This window comes from Glossina fuscipes, unplaced genomic scaffold (genome assembly GCF_014805625.2).
Source record: "Glossina fuscipes isolate IAEA_lab_2018 unplaced genomic scaffold, Yale_Gfus_2 112, whole genome shotgun sequence".
NCBI classification, from domain to species: Eukaryota; Metazoa; Arthropoda; class Insecta; order Diptera; family Glossinidae; genus Glossina; species Glossina fuscipes.
The window spans coordinates 988,922-1,010,969 of NW_023998455.1; the positions used below are offsets into that span (position 1 = coordinate 988,922).

Genomic DNA, 22,048 nt, shown 5'->3' on the forward strand with positions numbered 1-22,048 from the left:
CGGCGATTTTTGCGATATTTCGACGAAATTTGGTACGTTGACGTGTTTTAGTCCATGGACGAAAGTCATTGAAAATGGTTTAGATCGGATCACCTTTTCGACCATTCGCCTTATAAAGAGCCATTTTAAAAAGCCATTACATGAAATTGCAATAATGTTTTTTCTTGTTCTTTTTTTTTGGATTTTTAAATAAATTTTTATTAGTATATGCTTTTTTATATATTTTTATTTTTCTCATTTCCTTTTTTTTTTTTTTTTTTTTTTGTTAAATTTTCTATTTTGCCTTTGCTTATATGAGTTTGTTAAACATTTACATTGAGTTCTAAGCTTTTTTTCTTTTTATGAATTTTTATGTTTTTTTTTCAATTTTTATAAAGCCTTAAATGGATTTTAATAAGCATTTGTTTTATATAATTTTTTTTACTTTTTAAATAAATTTTCATTTTTGTTTTTTTTTGTTTTCTAATAATTCTTTTTAATACTGTTTTGTAGTATTTTGCTATTTTAAATAATGGTTTTTACATTTCATTTGTAAATGCAATGTGTTTGTCAATATCCACCACCACCACCACGGCCAAATTGTATATATATATATATATATTAACGTTATTCTCTCTTATTACGAATAAGAATTGAAATGGGTTCATAATTTTGTTTAGCCTTTTAGTTGGCTCTTCATATGAAAAAGGTATTTCTTAGTTATCTTCTTTTAACCTTCGAGATCGAGGTGATACACTTCTTCTGCCTGCTTGCTATCAGCGATATTTCTTTTAATTTCATTTTGTCTTAATAAAGATTTGCCAAAAATTCATCATCGAGGAATGGAATCGATCTTATTATAGATTGGGAAAAAAAAAATCGAATAATGGCTTTTCGATGAGCAATCGACTGAAAGTGTCACTCTCTCATTAAATCAATTTGGCGTCCTAACTGTCGATAAACTAAACACTTTCCTTATTAGCGAATAATAAAGCTTTTGATGGTAAAAATGCTCTCGAACAACATTCTACAACTTACGATCAAATTTATTCGATCTAGCGAACCATTCTCTCATTGGCATGATTCGTTACAAATTAAGGATGCCTCACGGGAGTGGGTTCCATGTTATGGCTCCTTAATAAAAATCTTTTTAACGCTTTTTTCTATCAAAAATCGCCCTTTTTTTTAGGCTTCTACAGTGGTCCTTGCCCCTTACGCTTAGACGAGTTGATATGTTAAAAAAATTCATTCATTCTTTTTTATTACATAAGCTATGCTATGTGAACTTGACATTAACGTATTTCTTTTGTATATCAATCAATGAATTGGAATTAATTAAAAATAAATAGATTAATGAAATTAAAAATTTTTTTTTATTTCTTTAAAATATTTAAGAAATTATTTTTAAGCACAATAAATATTTAAAACACTTATAACCGTAGAAGTACACAATCTTTCCATTTAATTACAAAAATACTTTATAATTAAAAATTAATTTAAACGTAAACTTACATATTTATATACAAATTTTCGAAGAAGATTTAAGAAGATTCCAAAAATCAATAATAGTTTTTAATTTTTCAAGGATAGCTTAAATTAATAAACAAAAAAAAAAAAAAAAAAACTTGAGAAATATCTAAACTTAAACGATATCACATATAAGAGAAATACGTTTCGTGAGTCAGAAGTTTAAAAAGTTATTGGAAATTCTTAAAAAAAAAAAAAACAAACTAAGACAATTATATTGCGTTGTGACCGAATCTTTTATACCCATCACCGTTATCCTAAGGAAGATAAAAAAAAAAAAATAAATAAATTTTCATCCTCAATAATATGGAGTGGGCGCGGCTGACAGTCATGTGGGCGCGGCGAAAAGTTTAAGTCGCTTCCAAATTCTTCTGCGATATCTTCATTTTCGCTAAAGCAAAAATGTTTATCACAAATACTACGCAGTTGTGCGGATTGTCACATGGACAGATGGAAAAAACGAACCTGTTTAGGTGCATTCTAAATTTGATACTGACCAAAAACTGATATACTTTTTAGGCGTCTTTTGAAGTTTGTTTCTGCAGCTTATAAAGGTATTAGGAAAAAAAATCAAAGCTTGATACATTGTAATATTGGGTGAGGGTAGTCCATTTTTTCCATTTTTGTACAGGTACTACAGTATTGTCCATAGTATATATGTTTAAATTTTTGTGCAGTTATTTGCCACAGAGTATGAGTAATGAGCAAGAAACCAGTTTTTATTCTTTTTGAAAAACAAAAGTGTTTTCAATTTACGTGACGCTGTAAGCGTGACCTTCGACCGATTTGACCCATTTTTAATAATAACGTGCGTACAAGAACTTCCAAAGTTTCTATCATATTTGAAGTTAATAGCTTAATTACACAAACCGACAAACACCACAGACAAACAGTCGGATATGTTTAAATTGATTTAGAGTTCGATGCTGATCACGATATATATATATATATTTGGTAGGGTCGCTGATGCTTTCTTTTGAACGTTGCAAATGTTTTGACATGATCCTTCGGTGATGAGTACAACACGAAGAGATTTTAAGTAGTTAATTGTTTTCCATTTTTTCAAAAATTATTCATCAAAGTTCAATACAATTAATCATCAATTTAAAGTAAGGTTGTAAAGTTAGGTTAAGATACGATGAAGCAATTTTATGAAAGAATTTTTCGTTACAATGTTTATACCCACCACCATCAGATAAATAATATTTCTTGCTTAGAATCAAAAAAAAAAAAAAAACTCGCGACCATTAACGTGATTTTACATCATTTCAAGTTCTGTTCTCCATTGCCGCTGACGTGAAGTCACGTCGTTAAATTTCTGTTCTCTTTTTGAACGTGACAACATAAGGCGTTTTTCACAGTCGCTGTTGAGGGACACGCTGAGATAATTGTTTTCTTTTTTTTAAGAGCTGAAGATATGCATACTAAGTGAAACGATTTCCTTTGCTCGTATTTTTTATAGTGTACAAGAATGGAATCGCTTTTGAGTTTGTGTGGATGTATGCAATATACAAAAAGGATTGAGATATACCGATCAATTTAGGAAGCTTATCTGTCCGTCTGTCCATTTTGTTTTTTTTTAAAGCCATAAATTTTGGGGTATTTTGATGAAATTCGATACCCTGATCTGTTTCGACTCAAGCAGCACAAATGTTGAAAATGATTCGGATTATGTCATTTTTTTAACCATATCCCATACAAAGATTTATTTTGAAAAATCGTTGCCCGAGGAACTCTATTAAACGAAGTGGGGTAGGGTATGTAATTGTTGGCTGCGGTTGCTCCTGCAAAAATCTGTACGTAACAGATATTGTCTTTCGGGCTTAGTGTGCCTAGTTCGGGTTTTCGTACTTGCTTCAAAAAATAGATCGTGGTTTAAGAATTAATTTTTTATACTCTACATCAAGGTGTAAAGTGCAAGGGTATACGAAATTTGTGCGTATGATGCAACGCCCAGTAGTACGTAACATAGACTCATCTTTTATTACACCAATCGATACAGAAAGTGATTCTACGCTGCTCTCTCCCTCTTTTCGTCTTGTATTCTTGTCCTCAAACTACCACTTGTGCGATATTTCGATCAAATTTGGTACCCTGACCTTTTGGCCCACCTTTTTTTTATTAGAAAACTTATTTTGAAAAGTCTTTATATGAAAAAGTGCATTAATTGAAATGCTATTGGGTATTTAATGCAGGCCTGGGTTCCACTATAGTGTTTTGTTCCAAATTTTTTTAACTTTTATCTTTGACATAACGCTACAAGGTTGTGGCTATCAATTCCAGAATTTCATTATTTTTTTCCGCTAGGGAGTATTGGAAACGGAGAAAATTAATAAGAATTATTGTGAACGAAAGGTATAATAAACTAAGTGGAAATTTCGGCAAACTTTAGCTTGTCACCCAAGAATCTAATCAAGCCTGGAAAAGAGCTGTAAACGCCTTCAATAAACTCACAGACATCTTTTGTCGATTATTAGGATCTGTTATTTTCCTAAAAACATTCCGACGATGAAAAAGTTAAGTCAAATATATTCAAATCATAAAAAAAAAGGAAAATTTAGATCGTTATCCGTTCTTAGTCGAGTAGATCTGTGCTTGAAATTTGTTTCACTTCTTTTATTAATTTCTATCTCTTTCTCTCTCTTGTCATCTCGTTCTTTTTGGCTCTCTTCCCTTGTCTCTCTCTCATTCTCTCTTCCCCTCTCGTTCCTTTCCTCCCTCTCTCATTCTTGTGATTTTTTCTTTCTCTCTCCTTCTCTTTCTCCATCTCGTTCTTTCTCGCTCTCTTCCTCATTTTCTTTCTCCCTCTTGTTTTTTATCTCTCTCTCTCTCTTTCTCTCTCTCTCTCTTTCTCTCTCTCTCTCTCTCTCTATCTGTCTATCTCTCTTAAATCCCTCTCTCTCTCTCAAGCCTGCCCATGTTAAACAGCTCTAAAGTTTGAATAATTTTCTCAATTTAAGTTGAACATTAATAGTTAATATATTCAAAGTAGGAATCACCTTATTGCAACTCTAAAATATAGTTGTTTTTTTTTTTAACTTTTCGAGAAAGACTTAAAGTCATTGTATAAGATTACATTCAACCAATCCGGCCTATAGAACTTTAATAATTAAAAAATTAAAAAAAGCTTGTTCTTTTTCTGTGCCTACTTAGGTGGTGGATAGCCAAGGTTCTCTCTTTAAGAAGAGTAAAGGGATACGTAGCAGCTTTTTGTTTCTTTTGCTTTTTCGCTCTTTTAAGATTCTCTTTAGTGTTTGTGCGAATTGCGGAATTTAAGCAGTTCATAGTAATATTTAAGCTCAGCTCTTTTCTTATTTTTATGCGTTTGTTTTTGTTTTTCTTTCTTTTGTAGGGCAGTTGAAAAAAAAAAGAATCGCCCTTTAATAGAAATTGCGTAAGAATTTTGCTAAAAATCAAAACCGTTAGCTTGTACCACTCCATTGCTCAGTATTTATTGCTGCTTGTTGTCTTTGCTCTTCATCTTCTTTAATTGCAATAACTGTCATAGAAGTCAAAGTTTTGCTCTCGATATTTTCTGCCTTCTTTATCTCTTCTTCTCTGTCAGTTGTTGATGTTGTTGTTGGAGCAATTGTTACCTTTAAATGATGCATGGGTTTTAAAGATTTCAGCTGAGTGGTACCGTTGAATTTTACGTTAACCTCACCCACCACACCCAGAGGGTGCATTGATGCTTGTTCCGTGTTAAGATCATTTGGTTCTAACGTATCGGGACTTTTTGCCTTATTAGGCATGTCGTTCAAATTATTCGAGTTAAGTTGTTGAGACCGAGCCGTGTCGATCATTTGTGAGCGTGCGGCTAAAGGTGATAATATTGTTGGTGTCGTCTTATAGCCCATACGACTGAATAGACTGCCAGCGCTGCTTTGACTGAAATTACTACTGGTACTGGGTGGACTGAGAGGGGTACCGACACCACTGTCCACCTCAATGGGACTCTTAATGTTGGCTATAAAACGATCTACTTGCTCCGGTAATTTTAAATCGTCCAAGCGTGCAGGCATTTCGTGAAGGCTTGTCATCGCTCGGCTATCGTATAAGGTTTGAGGTCTTTGCTGTGGTGAATTACAGCCGCTAGGTGATGATGATAACTCATTATTGCCATTGCTACTATGATTATCGTAGCGAGCCAAGCGTTGTTGACGTAACTGCTCGTATGTGTGCTCAAAAAAAGGTATCTTCTCCTTCTTGGGCTTTTGTGGCGAACCATGTTCGTCTCTTTCGTTCAACTCTTCGAGTACTTTGAGTGGAAACCCCAAATGACTATTCACCGATGCCGATTTACCAATTTTACGTTCAGTAAAGAATGGTTTGCGTTTTTGTTTCTCCAAATCTTCTAAATGCTGTAGAATACGCCTCACTTCGCTAGGTACGTCTAGATCGGTATTTTGTTCACTTAATTGCGTTACATATCGACCCAATGTTTGTATAGTCAATTCAAGGCTTTGTACTTGAGATTGTAGATTAGTTATGTGCGTTTGTTGAGAGTTCCGCGTCTTCTCCAATTGAGCTATAGACGATTGAGCAAACTGTGAAGATGGAAAAATAAAGAATATAACATTAATGAGAATACGAGTGTAGACGCGACTAGACATCTTCTTTTGGAGCCACTTAGACTCTCATCGATACTGGATGGCTGATAAAGGCTTCTTTTTTTTAAACGTATTCTATACTACAGTAAACACAAGGAAGGGAAGAAGCAAGGGAAGAGAAATAGATTGCGGCCTGGCCTGGGACGCATACGACCGATAGGTGAGTGTTATGCCTTTAAAGATTAACTAATTCATTACAGCTACGGCTACACATCCATTTGAACTTGCGTACGCATTTCCTATATCCTAGTGAAAGGCATAGCCAACTAACATGTAACGGCCCTTTCATTCACTTAAGTGTTTCTTCGAATTATATGGTTAAAGTTTTTATATCCTAGTGGAAGGCACAGTCGATTAACCTGATTTGATTTACTTAAGTATTACTTAGCTTAGCGTATATCTCACTTCTCTTTTCATAGCTAACCATACTCTTAAGTGTTAAGGCATGTAAAGTATGAAAAAGTATGTTTTCTTACAATTTAAAGAATAAGAAATATTTGTTTTCTCTCACTTATGACCCCCATACGCTGTTAAGATATATTGTTCCAAAAGCATAAATCATTCCTTAACTTTTAGTTCTTTTGTGTTCCCATGAGATTTGTGCACTTACCTGTAATTGCTGTTCAAGATGTTGATTTTTCGATTTCTCTTGTTTCAACATTTCCAAATGATGATTAGTTGTGGTTATCTCCTCTTGCAGTACATTATATTCTACGTTATATTCCATCAATTGTTTGGTAATATCCAGAGAAAAGACCTAATTACATGCAGCTCATTATTAAATTGTTATTCATTTAAAAGTTCATTATACCCTATGCCACTTGTGGTACATTGCGAATGTGAGGATGTGTGCGACACTGAGAAGTATTTAAGATAGGCCCACCTTTCATTATACAAATCGTTTCAGAAAGCTGGTCTGTCCGGTTGTCCATCTTGTTTTTTTTTTTTTTAGTTCAATCTACAAGTCGTATATGATACCCTATTCTGATTCCATCTAAGCTTGTCTAAGCTTGCATCCGCAAGACGAAAGTTCTTGAGATACGTTCGTGAAATTTTGGCTCACGAACATTTTTTGCCACAAAGGTGAACACAATTGACAATGATGCGGATCGGACTACTTTTTGATCACTTTCCATATAACGCGACCATTTTGTTAAGCCATTACATGCATGCAACTGTACACAGGGAAGTGGTATAAGGTATTTAATGTCTTTTTCCATTTGTTTTATGCAAAAAAAAAAAGCTAACCATTTTTGTTATTTTTTCCATTGCATTGCTATCCATTTTGGGGACTATACTTTTGAGATAATCCATAATCTCTTCGAAATTGTCACGTAATAATAATTGATTTTTGTGTACAGTTAGCAGAGCTAAAGCGAATTTAAAGATGACCTCCGAAGATTCGAGGAATAATAAATCAAATACACGTGCAACAAAACCCAAAGGAAATTGTGAACTGAAGACAGTTAAAATCCAGGGTGCCGCATAAAGAGTGGGTGAGACATCGTTCTGATCAAGCCATATATATAAATCGGGTAAATGATCTTTAACCAAACGTGACAATTGATAAAGTTGCAATTGGAACTTTTTCATATCCGGTAAATATTTGCAACGCATTTGACGATGAAACATTAAATGTTTTAACAGATGAAAAGCTTCAGCTTCGTCACACTAAAATCATTTAAAATTCATAAAAAATTATATAATTTTTTTTATTTTTTTTTATTAATTCAATTACATGCGTCATGCACTTACATGTAGTAATAGTATACCACAGATGAAACCCAAACCTTGGCAATAACCTAATTCTGGATCTAATATGGAATAAGCCTTCAGCAAATTGAATAAAGAGAGTTGACCTAAACCCAACGGATCCTTGTAGAATTTATGATTGGGAAATGTGCGACCCAAGTCAATGAATATTGCATGCTGATGCTCGGTGAGATTTTTCAATAAAGCTTGGTACGGTGTATGGAAATTGGGAAATCTATGTGTATCTATTGGCGGGGCAGAGTTCGTGGTATATTGCTCAGCTAAAAATAGCCAAACATCGCCACGTTTCGTACGTGGTACGCCCGTCTTAATTGCTTGGGCCAATATTTTCGGATCTCGTTTATTACCCACTTTCAGAGCGTCACGTTCTATATAAGAATCCCAACGTTCAATTAACTGCTTGTCGCAAATTACGATTTCATCGTAGTCCAATTTCATTCGCTTCAATTCGTTTTCATTTTGGCGCGCTTGCAACATGGCATTTTCGGTTTCCATGCGATTTAAAAGTATCGTTTGACGTATGGCAGTTTTCCATAATTCACGTAATTGCTCACGGGTGCGTTTACCTTTCTGGGGATCTAGAATTGAAATACAAAGCTCTTGAAATATGGATTCGCTTTTAAACTTTTTCCACTCATACTTACGTGTTATGCGCATGGGTGACAAGTACTCGCCTTGTTCAGTGTTTTCTAAACCTTTTGAAGGAGTTACTACGCTATTCAATATTGCTTGACGCCAAGAGCCTTGATGGGCTTCCGTTTCCTTGGGACTATTACCAACTTTAAGAAATCTTTAAAAAGAATCCGAAAAGTTCGAGATAAACTTTATGCTCCGATAAATGCAATCGTTTAGTATTTTACTTACATATCCATCATGGGGCTTTTTAGTTGATCAGCGCTCGGCTTACATGGACTAGAACCGATAGTATTAGAACGGGATCGAAAGCCTTCTGGTGGTGTCTCTGTTCCACTGCTTTTCAATGGTTCAGCGGAACTTTCCCTGACATTTTGTTCTTTTATGGTTAGGGCTGTTAGTGAATTATTGCCAACGTCATCTTTAGAGGCTTTTCGCTTTAATAAATGATCAAACGAATTGGTCAAGGAACGCTTGGCTTTCATGAATATCGTACTGCCTCCTAAATATTGATTCAGAAATTCCGTTCTATTTTCGGACGTATCGTGGACATGTCTCTGTTGTCGCGATTCACAATGAGCTCTTAACAGCATCATTACAAATTGATTTTGCTCGGCTAAAGGTGAGTTCATCTTTTCCGAGCCGTAGAATTTAGCCCATATTATATCTTGTTCATCGTCGCTTAAGGACTCTATGCGACGAAAGATCATATTTTGCGTCTTCTTCTCACTTAAACCTTCGACATCAGTGCAAAGCTTATGATACCACAACATAGGGCAATGCTCACACGAGAAGATCTGTGAAGCCTCTTTCCGTTTCTGTTCGGCGCACGTGACAAAAGCTTGTGATATGGCAGCCACAATATCATCACAAACATGATCGGATTGACACTTGAACACGTAGCCGATGTAACCTTCATTGTGAGCTTCGCGACAAATAATACCGAAATGATCGGCATTTTTTTGACCCTGAGCACAACTGGCCACATCTTTGAAGTCCTTATAAAGTAACACTTGCTTGCGATCAGGTGAAATCAAACGTAAATCGGAACGTCCCACCAGAAAAACCATAGTACGATTTTGTTCCACGTATGGCGGTATGCAGCCATATGAGGCTGAACGATCACGTTGCCGTGGTATGCTAATAAAAAACAAATTATATAACGTAATTTTCATGTAAATCCATGCATGGAACGGCATAAAGTTTTTGTGTACACTTTTCAAGGAAGTGAATAAAAATTTCAAGCATTCACAATAGAAAATAAATAAAATCATCTAAGAAATGAATTACTGGATACAAGAGTAAATCATAAGGAGTGAAAACAAAGAAAATTAAACGTTGTGCAAGTTTTGGACCAAAGAAAACTGCTTGATTACTAATCAGGCACGGAGGGAATCATGCTGGGTAGTTATTAGCTTTACTCACTTATCTAACGTTTGTTGATTTTGTTCACTTGTCTCTCTTTCTTGTTGTTGTTGTTGTTGTTGTTGTTGTAGTTCTTCTTCTTCCCCTTCTTCACCCTCCTGGCGAGGCGGTGAAGGATGTTTATTAATAATAACATTGCTATGCGCAGATTTTTCACTTTCCTCTTTGTCGTCAGTTTTAACGTTAACTCTGCTGACGAGGAGCGAATATTAATTGAAGGACAAATATAAAAGGTAATCGCAAAAAAATGCTGCCTAAGTATTTCAATTTGTTATTTCAAAAGGTCTTTTTAAAACCTTTTAAGACTCCCTTTGGATTTAGCGGACTTGCTTATAGAAACTTGGGTTTTTTCACCGTGAACTATTGTACACTTTGCTGAGAAAAGCCAAGAAGTTCTATCCCAGGAAAAATTTTGGATACAGGCAAAGGCATAGAAATCTACCTCGATCTAGGTCCATGACCTCGTTTTCCATTTCGTATAATGCGGGAAACCGGTGAACTTATGAAGCAGAAGTACAACCAACACAGACAGTTTTTTTTCGAAGAACTTCTAAACAGCGCTATATGATTTGGAAGAGCGTTGTTTGCATAAAAAGAAGTAAAAAGACTGTAGTGGGCCACGGCCCATCATTATATACACAAAAAATCCTATAATTATATAACGACTGCTCAAAACAAGACGTCGTATAGGAAGTTGTCGTAAAAGTGGTTCGATCCATTCGAACCATTTGGAATAGCTTTCGGCCTGGGCCAAAAACCCTTCTATGTGCCAAACTTTTTCAACATATTGCAAAATTTTCTCCATTCTAGGTTGAAGACAAGAAAGCGACACAGACTGACAGACGGACAAGCTTAGATTGATTCAGAAATTCTGATTCTGATTCGATCGGTGTAACGAAAGGTGGATTTATCTGAAGTTCTTCTAGATATTGCACACATCCGCACAATCTTAATATAGCTTTGCACCACGAGTGGTGTAGAGTGTAAAAAGCATATTTTCTCATTAACTAATGAATTCATTTTCATTCATTTCAACGCGTACGTCGTGTCCTTTCATCATCAAAGTAAAGTTGTGCAAAGTGTAATTTCATTAACCAATCGACAGTTGATGAATTTCACCGAATGATAAGAAATTATCTCCCTATGAAAGGCAAGAATGTCAAATATAACTAAATTGCGAACCTTTTAAGTGACATTCTTCATTCAGTCGTCACATTCGGGCGAACACATGGCTTTGAGGATAGGGAATAAGAATAGTTGGAACTATACAAACAAGTCAAGTAATTTGAAGAGGAAAAATTATATTAGAGTGACATAATCCATATGAGCGTGACATTCGAGGGAATACGTGAAATTCAGATTAAGAATGATCCGGAAGGTGACGAAAAGGTCAAATAGTTTCACCCCAAAATTGCATTCATTATGCAAGTGAAGCCACCGCTTACCAGGAGAAGGAAAAAGTTACGACGTTGAAAGGCGATAGGATCTTGGCATGAAAGGAAGATTTTGTTTGGGTACAGGTAATGGCAGGGACAAGGTAAAGCTCCAAGAGAATTTCAGATTAATTTCAAAAGCCTTCAGATACACAATAGGGATCATCTAGTTTTCATACCCAGCACCGAAGAAGGACGGGGAATATACTCATTTTGCCAAAACGCTTGCAATGCCCAGAGACAAGCTCCAGACATGCCACAAAGTATATGTTTTCCCGGTCAGCATTAAATTCTAAATCGATTTAAACATGTCCATCTGTCCATCTATGTAATGTCGGTTGTAAACATTTTCCTGGACGCAAAAGAAGCTGTTGCACGCACGTTGGTATAGAAAGCGGGTTAAATCGGGGAAAGGATAGGCCTATAGTACCACGTTAACTGAGAATACCTCTGTTTTTCAAAAGAAATAAAAAATTTGTATTGGTGTTTAGCACATTACTGGAAAAAATTTATTACGCCTAACCGATATTATAGAGTATCAAAATGTAGTTTTTTTTCAATTAATGCGAATGCCAAGCTTCAAGTAATCTCCTATAAAGCACAGTAAAATAAGGTTCTTGGCTACTTTCAAATTTAGAATGGAGCTAAGCACATCCGTTTGTTTGTCTGTCCATCTGTCCAACTGTAAACTATCTGTGGGAAACATTTAAGAAAAGAATTTGAAAATGCCCCAAGCCGGTCAAAGGTCACGCCTGCAACGCCCGCACGGCTATGCAATAAAAGCTGGAAACATTTTGCTTTTTGTGTGTTTTTGCTCGTGTCTCGTAAACTATAACACCCCATATATATTTCCGCTTTTATTCTGAGAACAGAAAAAATCAGCCGAGCCAATCCTTTTGTTAAATCTTTTTTAACATAACGATAATGAGTATAAAAGAATCGGTCACGAGCGAATGTAATTTTCTTACTGGTTTCTCTATCAAACGTAGACTCTTAGAGACACGCACACATGATCCGAATTTAGAAGAAAACTGAAAGCGTGATTAATAAAGTATAATTTGACAAATAGAAAGAGTAACTGTCTTCCGTGTTGACTTTACGATTTATGTTGTGATTATAAGATTTGTAAACTTACTCTCTCTTTAATGATAATTCCATTTGACTTATGCCTCTCATTAGCTTTGCCGGTGGTGATTTATTCTCCGTGTTATTGCACAAGACCTTGTTTTCCGCTTCTGTTTCTGCTTCTGCTGCTGCCTTATTAACACCTGAGGATGAGTCCAATTCATCTTTTTCGGTTGCATTGCTATCCTTATTCGCCAAATTTTGTTCTTTGGTTAATAATTCCTCAGCCTCTTCTTCATCTTCTTCCTTAACTTCGTTACCTTTCAAAGGTGAATTTTTTAATTCTAAAGCACCCGGGGTACCAACGAAAGCGCCTTCACTGTTTAATGACATTTTACGATTAGTTGCAGATATTTGCATTAGACGAGCACGTTGAGCATCATAAGCTTTGAATTTGGGTAAAGCATCATCTATGAAAGTATAGGGTACACGCTTATGCGAAACACGTATTTTCCCTACATACATAACCTCAAAAAAATGTGTATGATTTGGCGAAATATCAGCCAATAGGGAAAGATTGCTCTGAGCTGAGGTAGAAGTCGGAATGTGTACCTAAAACAAAAAAAAAAATTATGAAAATTTTTCATTTATACAATTTTATATATTATATGATTAATTGTTTTATACCGTTCCTGCGGAATTACTGAGACCATGGGTATAGGATTTCGAAGATTTCATTTTCGATGAAACCAAATTTGGACTAGCATCATGTTGAGCATTGCGTAAAGCTTCGCTTAGTTTCAAATTTGTGGCTGGCGTTGTATGTATACCATTGCCGGCAAGTGCCTTCTGCAGAGATAGATCCGGTCCGGTACCGCTACTATTTGCTACCAAAGTTTGCGGTATACTCCCAACTGAACCGCCCAATGTATGGGCAGGATCACGCATTTGTTGCATTAGCTCAGCCATCTGTAAGCAGAAAGGCAAAAAAAAACAAAATTTTTATTTCAAATGGTTTCCATAAACCAAGTGGCCTACTGAGGGTGTATGGATTTTCAGCTACCAATTGCACGCTATTGCACGCACATATTAAGGTTAAACAATATATAATTTATGCTAATTTATCCTGCGAGAGATCATGTAAAATAATTTACTATAATTGCTTTATTAATGATTTGTACCTTATTCACTCGCCCAACTTCTATTACAACAATTAATTAGGTTACACATCATCATCACCATCATCAACAACAACAACAACAACAACAAGAATCATTATTAGCAAATATTTGAAAACATACTTCTAAACGTATGCTCAGTTTGTTACGCATCTTCTGCAAAAGGCTGAATTATGCTAAACAATGTTGAGCCTGCTATTGAATAATTAATATTTAAGCATACATTCGCTCTTTCCCTTTCCCTTTCCCTAACCCTTTTTTTTTCTCTTCCTCTTCTTTCTATATCACGCAATAGAATAGGCTTAGGTTTCATATTCTAGTCATAGGAGAAAGGTGTTGATTGTTTCTATTTGGAAATGTGGATAAGCGCCGTTGTGCGTCCTATATGCACGCAAGTTTAATTTGCAAAGGATTATTTTATATATTATTGAGAATTTTTACACCCTGCACCGCTTGTGGTCCAAGGGTGTATAATGTTGGAGCAGATATATGCCAAACAAAAAAAGGGTATGAAATAGACCCAACCTTCATTACACGGAATCGTTCAGAATCACTTTTATTTAAGCTCGTCTGTCCCTCTGTTCAACTTGTTTTCTTTTATTCAAGCTATAACTCCTAATTTTTGACCTAAGGAGGAACTCTATTAGAAATTATTAGGATGGGACCACCACTGCCCATTTAAAGCCTTGTTTTGAAGAGCCCGTTATATGAGTAAGTGTATAAAGCGGGACGGTAATGGTGAGCCGTGTATCATTTATATGACGATAGACCCACTTCTCATTATACCGATTGATTCAGATTCACTTTCCGGCTTGTCTGTTCGTCCGTCCGTCTTGTCTTCTTGTCAACACACTGAACGTAATTTATGCGATATTTTGAAAAAAATTGGTTATAACCACGTGTTTTAACGCAAGTGGCCGCTAGTTTTCTCATGTTTCATTCCCAAGGGCGGTCTTTAGGTCATTGCAACTATAAAAAAGTGGCTATCAGAAGCAGTTATATGTCTGGCAAATACAGCCACACATACATATCAAGCTCTCTGCTTTTATTCTTTCCTTAAGGAGCTTAACAATATGTGGCCCAGGTCTGTGCTTTCGAGAAATCAACTTATCGGAGTATTTTTTTAAAGTTCGACTTTTTTCAATAAATTGTTATTTTGTTGACAACTTTTTAATATATTAATGCAAAACATAAGCTTGGAATATAGACCTATGAACTGTTGCAGAGCTAGGAGCTTTCATTTCCGGATTTTTATTGTCTCTTTCCTATAGTGCAGATGACGATCACAGAACTTTAGTTCGTTGGGAAATTTCCCATTTTCTGTTTTATTTTCAATTCGAGTCCCCAGTGCACGGCTACAAGCTTATAATAAACTTTGCTGTTTTTTGAACTGCATAGGCCCATATATGGAGCAACATCAGAACTCATAAAGCAATCACGAGTAATTTTTTTCGTGTTTCTCGTGACAAAATAAATATTAATTCGAAAGTTTTGTTGTGACTGTTGCTGCCGTTCATATGCTTTTTCTTCTTGCGACTAATGGTCGGTCACAATCCCGGAATGCGGGAATCGCATCTTGGAGCAGTGAACATTCGATTCGAGTGTAGCAATGAGTTCATTTCTTACTCATTACCATGCGAAGCAAACAGCACTACCCTCGATAGCTTCTTTATCAGCGCTTCACGTATGTAAGTTCCTTCAATAACTTGCTTAACAGTCTCTCATGTATCTAAAAGTGAATTTGCACGTCATCTTGAAGTCTATTCATGATCTTCTTTGCTTTTTAGTTAACATAAAAATGCTTTTGCATTCAAAGTTCATTGAAGATTTCCTAAATTTACCGACATTATGGACTGATAAAAGACAAAAGGCGAACAACTTTCATTATTAGTTTATGCACTTGGTGATGCAAATTATGTGCTTATGTGCTACATAAGAATAAATATTTATTTCTCACTGACAGGCAAGGAAGTTGTCATATACATTGGCATTAGGTTTATTTTGTTATGATCGGTGAAGGTATTAAGTAAATGTTTATGCGAATTGTTTAGTGTGAAATGTAAACGAAAAAGTACGATGCCTTTCGATAAAGGCACACCTCGCCAACCTTCATTTTCAATGATTGTATTCTCTCAAAGCCCATTCTGCATGAATGTTATTCATTTCGTTTTGCAAGAATTCAGACAAAAAGTTAATTGATTGGCACATGCAGAAGTTTTTTTTTTCTTTTTTTTTTTTTGATAAGGATATCTATCTGCCTTTCCTTTGTTTTTCTCAAAGTTCGCTTTGATTTTTAAGATACGCTAAGATACGAAATTTCTCTTATTGAACTTCGTCTGGGGCAATGGTAATTGGAAGTGGTTTAGGTCTTGTGGCAATCCGAGCCACGGCTTTAAAGCTTTGTCGCAAGAGTAGCCGAACGGGTAAGTATCGTGGCTATCAAGTCAGTGTCCGGGTGTTCACATTTCAGTGCGATAGAGTTTACTTTGGGCATGGCTGTAGTGAATATTCGTTCAATCTGTAAAGACATAACGTTCACGGATTGGGGCATACATCCACCATGCTGCCCCTTATCTTCTTCTCTCTTCACTTCATTGCCGCGTTAGACGAATAAGGGAGGTTCAATTGGTCGTATTAAAAAAAATATATATATGTATATATATATACCAGTTATGTGGCGAGCAGCCTAATCTGAGAAAGTTACTTAATAACCTAGAGTTTTTCTTTGCTCAAGCACTTTGCACAAGGACGGACATCATCGTCATGCAGAAGGAGTTAAGTTAGGCCCGCTTTCTACTGTACCGAGCAATTTAGAATTACTTTCTGAATTAATCTAAACTTGTCCGTTCGTCTGACTGTCCTGTATTCTTGCGTTCAACCTACAGTGCGGCATTTTTGAAAAAATTTGTCGTCGTTTTGTCTCAAAGGCTGATCGCTATTGCATATTACCGGAATCGGACAACTATATTTCCTTCACTTTCCCTTATTTTGAAAAGTCGTTATATAAATAACTACTGATAAGCCCCGTCCTATTATAGTGTTTTCAGTTATGTTGTTATGCTAGTTTTCTGAATAGATTTCAGCTTGTCCGTCCGTATGTCCAAGTTCTTTTTTGGACGTATTTTAGCCCAAAAGCGAACGGCTATGAAAATGAATCGACTCGAACCACTTCTTCGATTATGGCCCATATAACGAAGCCATTTGAAAAAAAATTTTTATTTACAAAAATTTGCAAATTTTTTTGCTTTTCGACGAGAAAAGGGTAAATAATATATTATTTTTTTTGGCCTAGGAAGCAAATGTGAAAAATTTGGATGAGTGAGTGGGACGATTTATTAGGCTCCATACATTTATAAACGGTTTTGCTAGAAGTAAACAACGTAATCCAGGGTTTAGCATTCTACGACGATATATATTTCAGAAAAATGATTTAGTATATACATTTGCTGTTATATAGGGCCATATGAGGCCTTTGAAAGGTAGGGCTTCATATGGTAATTAAGGTCGAATTCTTAGCACTTTAAGAAGAAAAGAGGCTTAAAGAATAACAATATTCGCTGCTAAAAAAATTTGCATTTCCTAAATTTGGATCAAGTCAGTTCATGTTTGAGATCCCTAATGAGGACTGCATTGGCAAATAAGCCTTTACTAGGAAATAGGTCGCAAATTTTTAATATTTTTCTCTTATCCTTCTAATTGTCCTATCAGTTATCCTTTCAGTTAACCTAAATAAGAAACGAAGCTGAAGCTGAGTTGGTAACGGTTGGCCTTGCTCCTCTATAAGTCTTTTGCTTTTTTTATTTTTATTGCTTTTATTTATGAATTGAAAGTGGGTTAAACTAACTATTCTTTACCTCATTTATACAAATTCTACAAAGAAAAATATAAATGTTAAGTATTAAAAAAAAAAAAAATCAGCGTAAGTCGATCAAAACGTCTACATAGTTTTTTTTTGTTATTATTTTATATTTTTAACAGCAACAACTAAATCTCTTTATTAATGGATTTAAGTTGTTTATGTTTTTTCAAAACAAACATTTATTTACGCATATATTTGTAGGTGATTGTACATACAAACATACGTGGTTGTGACGTTCAGAAATTCAAAACGAATAGTGAATGCCCACCGGTTCAAGCAAATATATAAACAAAAACGCCATGCTTTGCACTGATTTCTGACTCATAATCCCGCTCGTCGAGTTTTTCGACGGACTTGCGAAATATTTATCGGCGATTATTCCGATCATTAACTGCTAAACTATTTTTTTTTTTTTTCTTAATCTCTTCAGGAAGGGATTTTGTCCTCTATTTTTTTATTTTTTTATTTCTGTATCCCATTAGTACCGTGTTTAGTGTATCAAGCCATAAGCTGCGCATTTCTCTATTTGAATAACAAATTTGTTCCGCTCTTCCTAACGAAAGGGATAATATAATGCAAAAAAATCGAAACATTTACTTATGTGGCCAAAAATATCAAGAGTTTAAAGTAATTTTTGACAGAATAAGTTTCACGATCTCGGGAAAATAGACCAATTTACTGGTGGATAGACAAGGATCGCAAAATTGACTCTGAATCTTATTTAGGTAAAAAATATTCACATATATATGTATTATGTCAGGTTTTTATTGGCTCTGAAGTACATTTTAATGGTTTGCAAATCGAATGAAAAATTTAATATACTTTTGTCTTTAGGTTTGTGCGTGTAGTAATAGTGGTAATAATTTTAAAAGTTTCCATTACGTACAAGGTATAAAAAACATTTAAATGCATTTGAGTGGCTTAAGACTTGTGATGTATTATGTTATAATACTTTGCTAATTGAATTGAGTATTTTTTTTTTTTCAAGGGAAGTATCCTCTGTTTCATAATTGTACCGCCTCATTGAATTTACCATATTGTACAATACCAAATACTTAAAGGATAATATAAATATACTTGAATTGTATAAGATTTTCGCAATCTTCATTTTTGCTTCATTCGATCTATCCATCCGTGCGTCTGCCATTCCCGTTTTCTTGGAGTACATTTCATCTTGCATCAAAGCAAAATAGAAAGCTAAAGTTCGATGCATATTCTTTTATTATGCCCTACACCGTCTGTGACATAGGGTAACGTATGTAACACGCAGAAGGGATTAAAATACACTCACATTTTGTTAAACCGCATGTCTGTCCGTCCGTTCGTCCGTCTGTCAGTTCATTTTGAAATTGATGAAAATTGGTACACAGGCGTACTTTGCCCAAATCCTGTTGAAAATGGTTTGGGGCGGTCCATTTTTTCGACCACTCCCCGTATAACGCCCTATTCTTGAAAGTGTTTATATGCGGAAAAATTGTAATTTTCAAAATTTCTCGACAAAAGTGTCGAGTGGTTATTAGAAAATGATCAAAATTCCCATTCTATCAAGTCCTTCTAAAGCGGCAAATACTTTGAAACTGATTGTTGGTACTTTCCAGAAATCATACGACTCTATCAACGATGTTGTCACATATATATCAGATAGGACTTGATGTTTGAAACACACTTTACGATTTTTGCCAATTGAAACAAGTAAGAACATTACTGATGGGCAAGGCGGACCATTAAATATCCTACACACACACACACACAATGTGTAACACAATTCTTATTTCTATTACAGAACACAAAACTTATACTGGTTGCGTAGATCAGTTCAGATTATGATTCTGAAACGATAGGTATAATAAAAGATGGGTGCATCTTAAACCTCTCTGCGTGTAACATACGAACGGACTAACTTAATATACGCTGCACTATAAGTGGTGTAGTGTATAAATAGACTTAAGGATTAATTTTTCTGCCCAAATACCTTTTCTAGTCAATGTTCATGCATATCGCCAAAGATTGAACTGATTTCAGTGATATCAATCAATAAGCAGATGAACGGACATAAAGACAGACAGACAGGTATTACCAAGCGGATGATGATGAGGAATATTTTTATAGAAGAAATATAATCTGTCACCAGTAAATTTGATATTACGCATGCGATATATTATAAATATATATATTTTCCATATAATTATATAGAATTTTTTTTTTTTAGCAAATAACACGAACTAAAGGTTTAGATAACTTTCACAATTTCTTTTTATTATCATGAAATACTTTTTTAATAATATTGAATAAAATTTTATTGCAATATATATTTATTAGTATCGATGTATGATACGTATGTATAATCATTTGAAATGAAGACATGAATCAATAATAATAATAATAATCTTTAATTACAAAACTTGAGATAAAATTGCTTTATTTTAATAATAATAATAATAATAATAAATTTCTATTAAAAAATTACTGTTGTTGATAGATAGATAAAGTTGAACAAGTTGAACAAATGATACTGCGACAATTAATTTCCTCTTCGCTTTTCACACTTCTAAAAGGTCTTTTTGCATAAGTGTGTGCTTTGCTGTCGTTGTGACGTCTATTTTAGACCGAAAATTATTATTTACTACAGCGTAAGCGTCGTAACAGCAGTTATTTTAAAATAATAAAAAAAGAGAAACAAATGTAAAACTGGTTTTCATTTCAAGTGGAAAAAAATGCAATAAAATTTTATAGAAAACAATTCACTAATAAATGTTTACGCGATTTACCAACACAAACACGCGACACCCAACTACAGTACTTTATGTAAAACATTTCAATACGTGCCCTTCAGAGCAGAAATTAATGTATGATAACTTTATCGTTGTGTTTGTGAGGCACCATCAAAAGATCAGATCAAATAACATAGTATTCTGAGGCAATTTTTATTAATCTTAGTCCGTTTAATTGTCTGCTTCTTAAGAGTCTTAAGAGAGCTATAAAGACCTATAATCAGATCATATAACTTAGGGTTCTAAGGCAACTTATTAATCTTAGTCCGTTTAATTGTCTGCTTCTTAAGAGTCTTTTTATCGTTGCGTTTGTGACGTATCATAAAAATGTATAGCATTTTGAAATAATTGTATAATCCTCGCTAGCTCCTTTACCGCCTTGATTTTTCAGTCGCTGAAGTCATTGTGAAAAAAACATTTTTCCACTTTACAATTGATTGCATAGAGCAGCCTTAAGAATCCGAATAAATATGTGCTCTTTGGGTTTATAAAAAAATATGAAAGCTTAAGTTCATTTTTATGCCGGGAGATATGGAAATGAGATTCGGTAGGAAACTTTATCACGCTTCTCATTACATTATTCTAGCAGTTGAAATTGTAATTCTCAATAACATATCAAAAATTTGAACAGATTTTCAAAAACAATTTGACAAGTATAACAAACATTTTATAGGGAAGATATCTATATATTCTATGGGGAAACAAGAAAAAACACTATATTGGTCCGCGGCCTATCATTAAATACCTTATATCACATAGTCCAATATTGTTATTTATATAATGACGGAAGTGTTCGCAAGAGTGGTGCAATCTGAACACGTCTGCTTCAAAATGTCTCAAAAATTGTGCCCTATAGATTGAACACAAGGTTACAAAATTGACAGACGGACAGACAAACGTATCAGTGGGACTATCTCAAGTCCTTCACACAAAACTTAATAAGCCCCAATATCACGAGATTATAATGGTCTCAATTTGTCCATAATTCCCATAAATATTGCGTTTGCCTTTGTCAATGTGAATTTCCTTTACATTAGATATTTTAACCAAAGAATAAGGTACCGGCACCGTACTATGTCAAAATCATACGCAGTCGTCAACGGTCATCGTAGATCTGTAGATCAGCCTACGACGGTAGAGAACTACAAAAATTTGACTCAGAGTTTATTGACCTGCCCTCAATTAACCTAAAACTAGAAAAAAAAATGTTCATAACTTTCAACATATTTTATTTATAGTCCATGAACTATTACAAGACCTGCACGACCTGCGATGTTGTAAGAAAACTTGTATCGCGATCACTGATAAGTGAGAATGGGATTCGCTTCAAAGCACCTGCGTTCTCTTAAAGCTAATGTTTTCAAGTGTACAACAAAAAAAAAAAAAAACTACCTTGACCCCAACTTTTGTTTACATCATTTTTTACACCTGAAGCATAACTACACAACGCAAACATCATAAAAAGTTTAATAAGTTGATCATGTATTTGGAATCCATTCCGATATGATAAACTTAGATAACTAAACTTAAAATATTTAGTATCGATAACTAAGCAATCGATTTAATTTAATCGATCCATATACTTTGTCCCAAATAGAAAGTTTGGTTGCAATTTCTTGCCAATAGTTCTCCGACCACATCTATTGAAAATATACTCCCCCAAAATCATCAAAATGAAGGAATTGGAATTATTCATCAAACTTCGTAATGTCGTCTAAAATACTATGAAAAGGTACTTGAAATTTGGATTGATCCGAGTGCGTTTTTCCTAACAGAGAATATAACGATAGAAGAA

The 22,048-nt window shown here is 34.7% G+C and overlaps 1 protein-coding gene across 4 annotated transcripts in view; it reads right to left on the reverse strand.

The window, feature by feature from the left end:
* Positions 1-4,297: 4,297 nt before the first annotated feature.
* Positions 4,298-22,048, reverse strand: part of LOC119639595 (TBC1 domain family member 4) — a 76,111-nt gene continuing 58,360 nt past the window's right edge. For 3 of the 4 annotated variants that reach the window (XM_038037067.1, XM_038037070.1, XM_038037069.1), the window contains 9 exons: positions 13,133-13,414; positions 12,516-13,057; positions 9,948-10,136; positions 8,754-9,662; positions 8,534-8,679; positions 7,872-8,467; positions 7,365-7,787; positions 6,727-6,873; positions 4,298-6,053 (listed from right to left, as the gene is read on the reverse strand). In XM_038037067.1, the coding sequence (XP_037892995.1) occupies positions 4,929-6,053; positions 6,727-6,873; positions 7,365-7,787; positions 7,872-8,467; positions 8,534-8,679; positions 8,754-9,662; positions 9,948-10,136; positions 12,516-13,057; positions 13,133-13,414 (4,359 nt within the window). In that variant the 3' untranslated portion in view covers positions 4,298-4,928. The remainder of the gene's footprint in view (positions 6,054-6,726; positions 6,874-7,364; positions 7,788-7,871; positions 8,468-8,533; positions 8,680-8,753; positions 9,663-9,947; positions 10,137-12,515; positions 13,058-13,132; positions 13,415-22,048) is intronic. The other variant, XM_038037068.1, reaches the window with a different exon arrangement.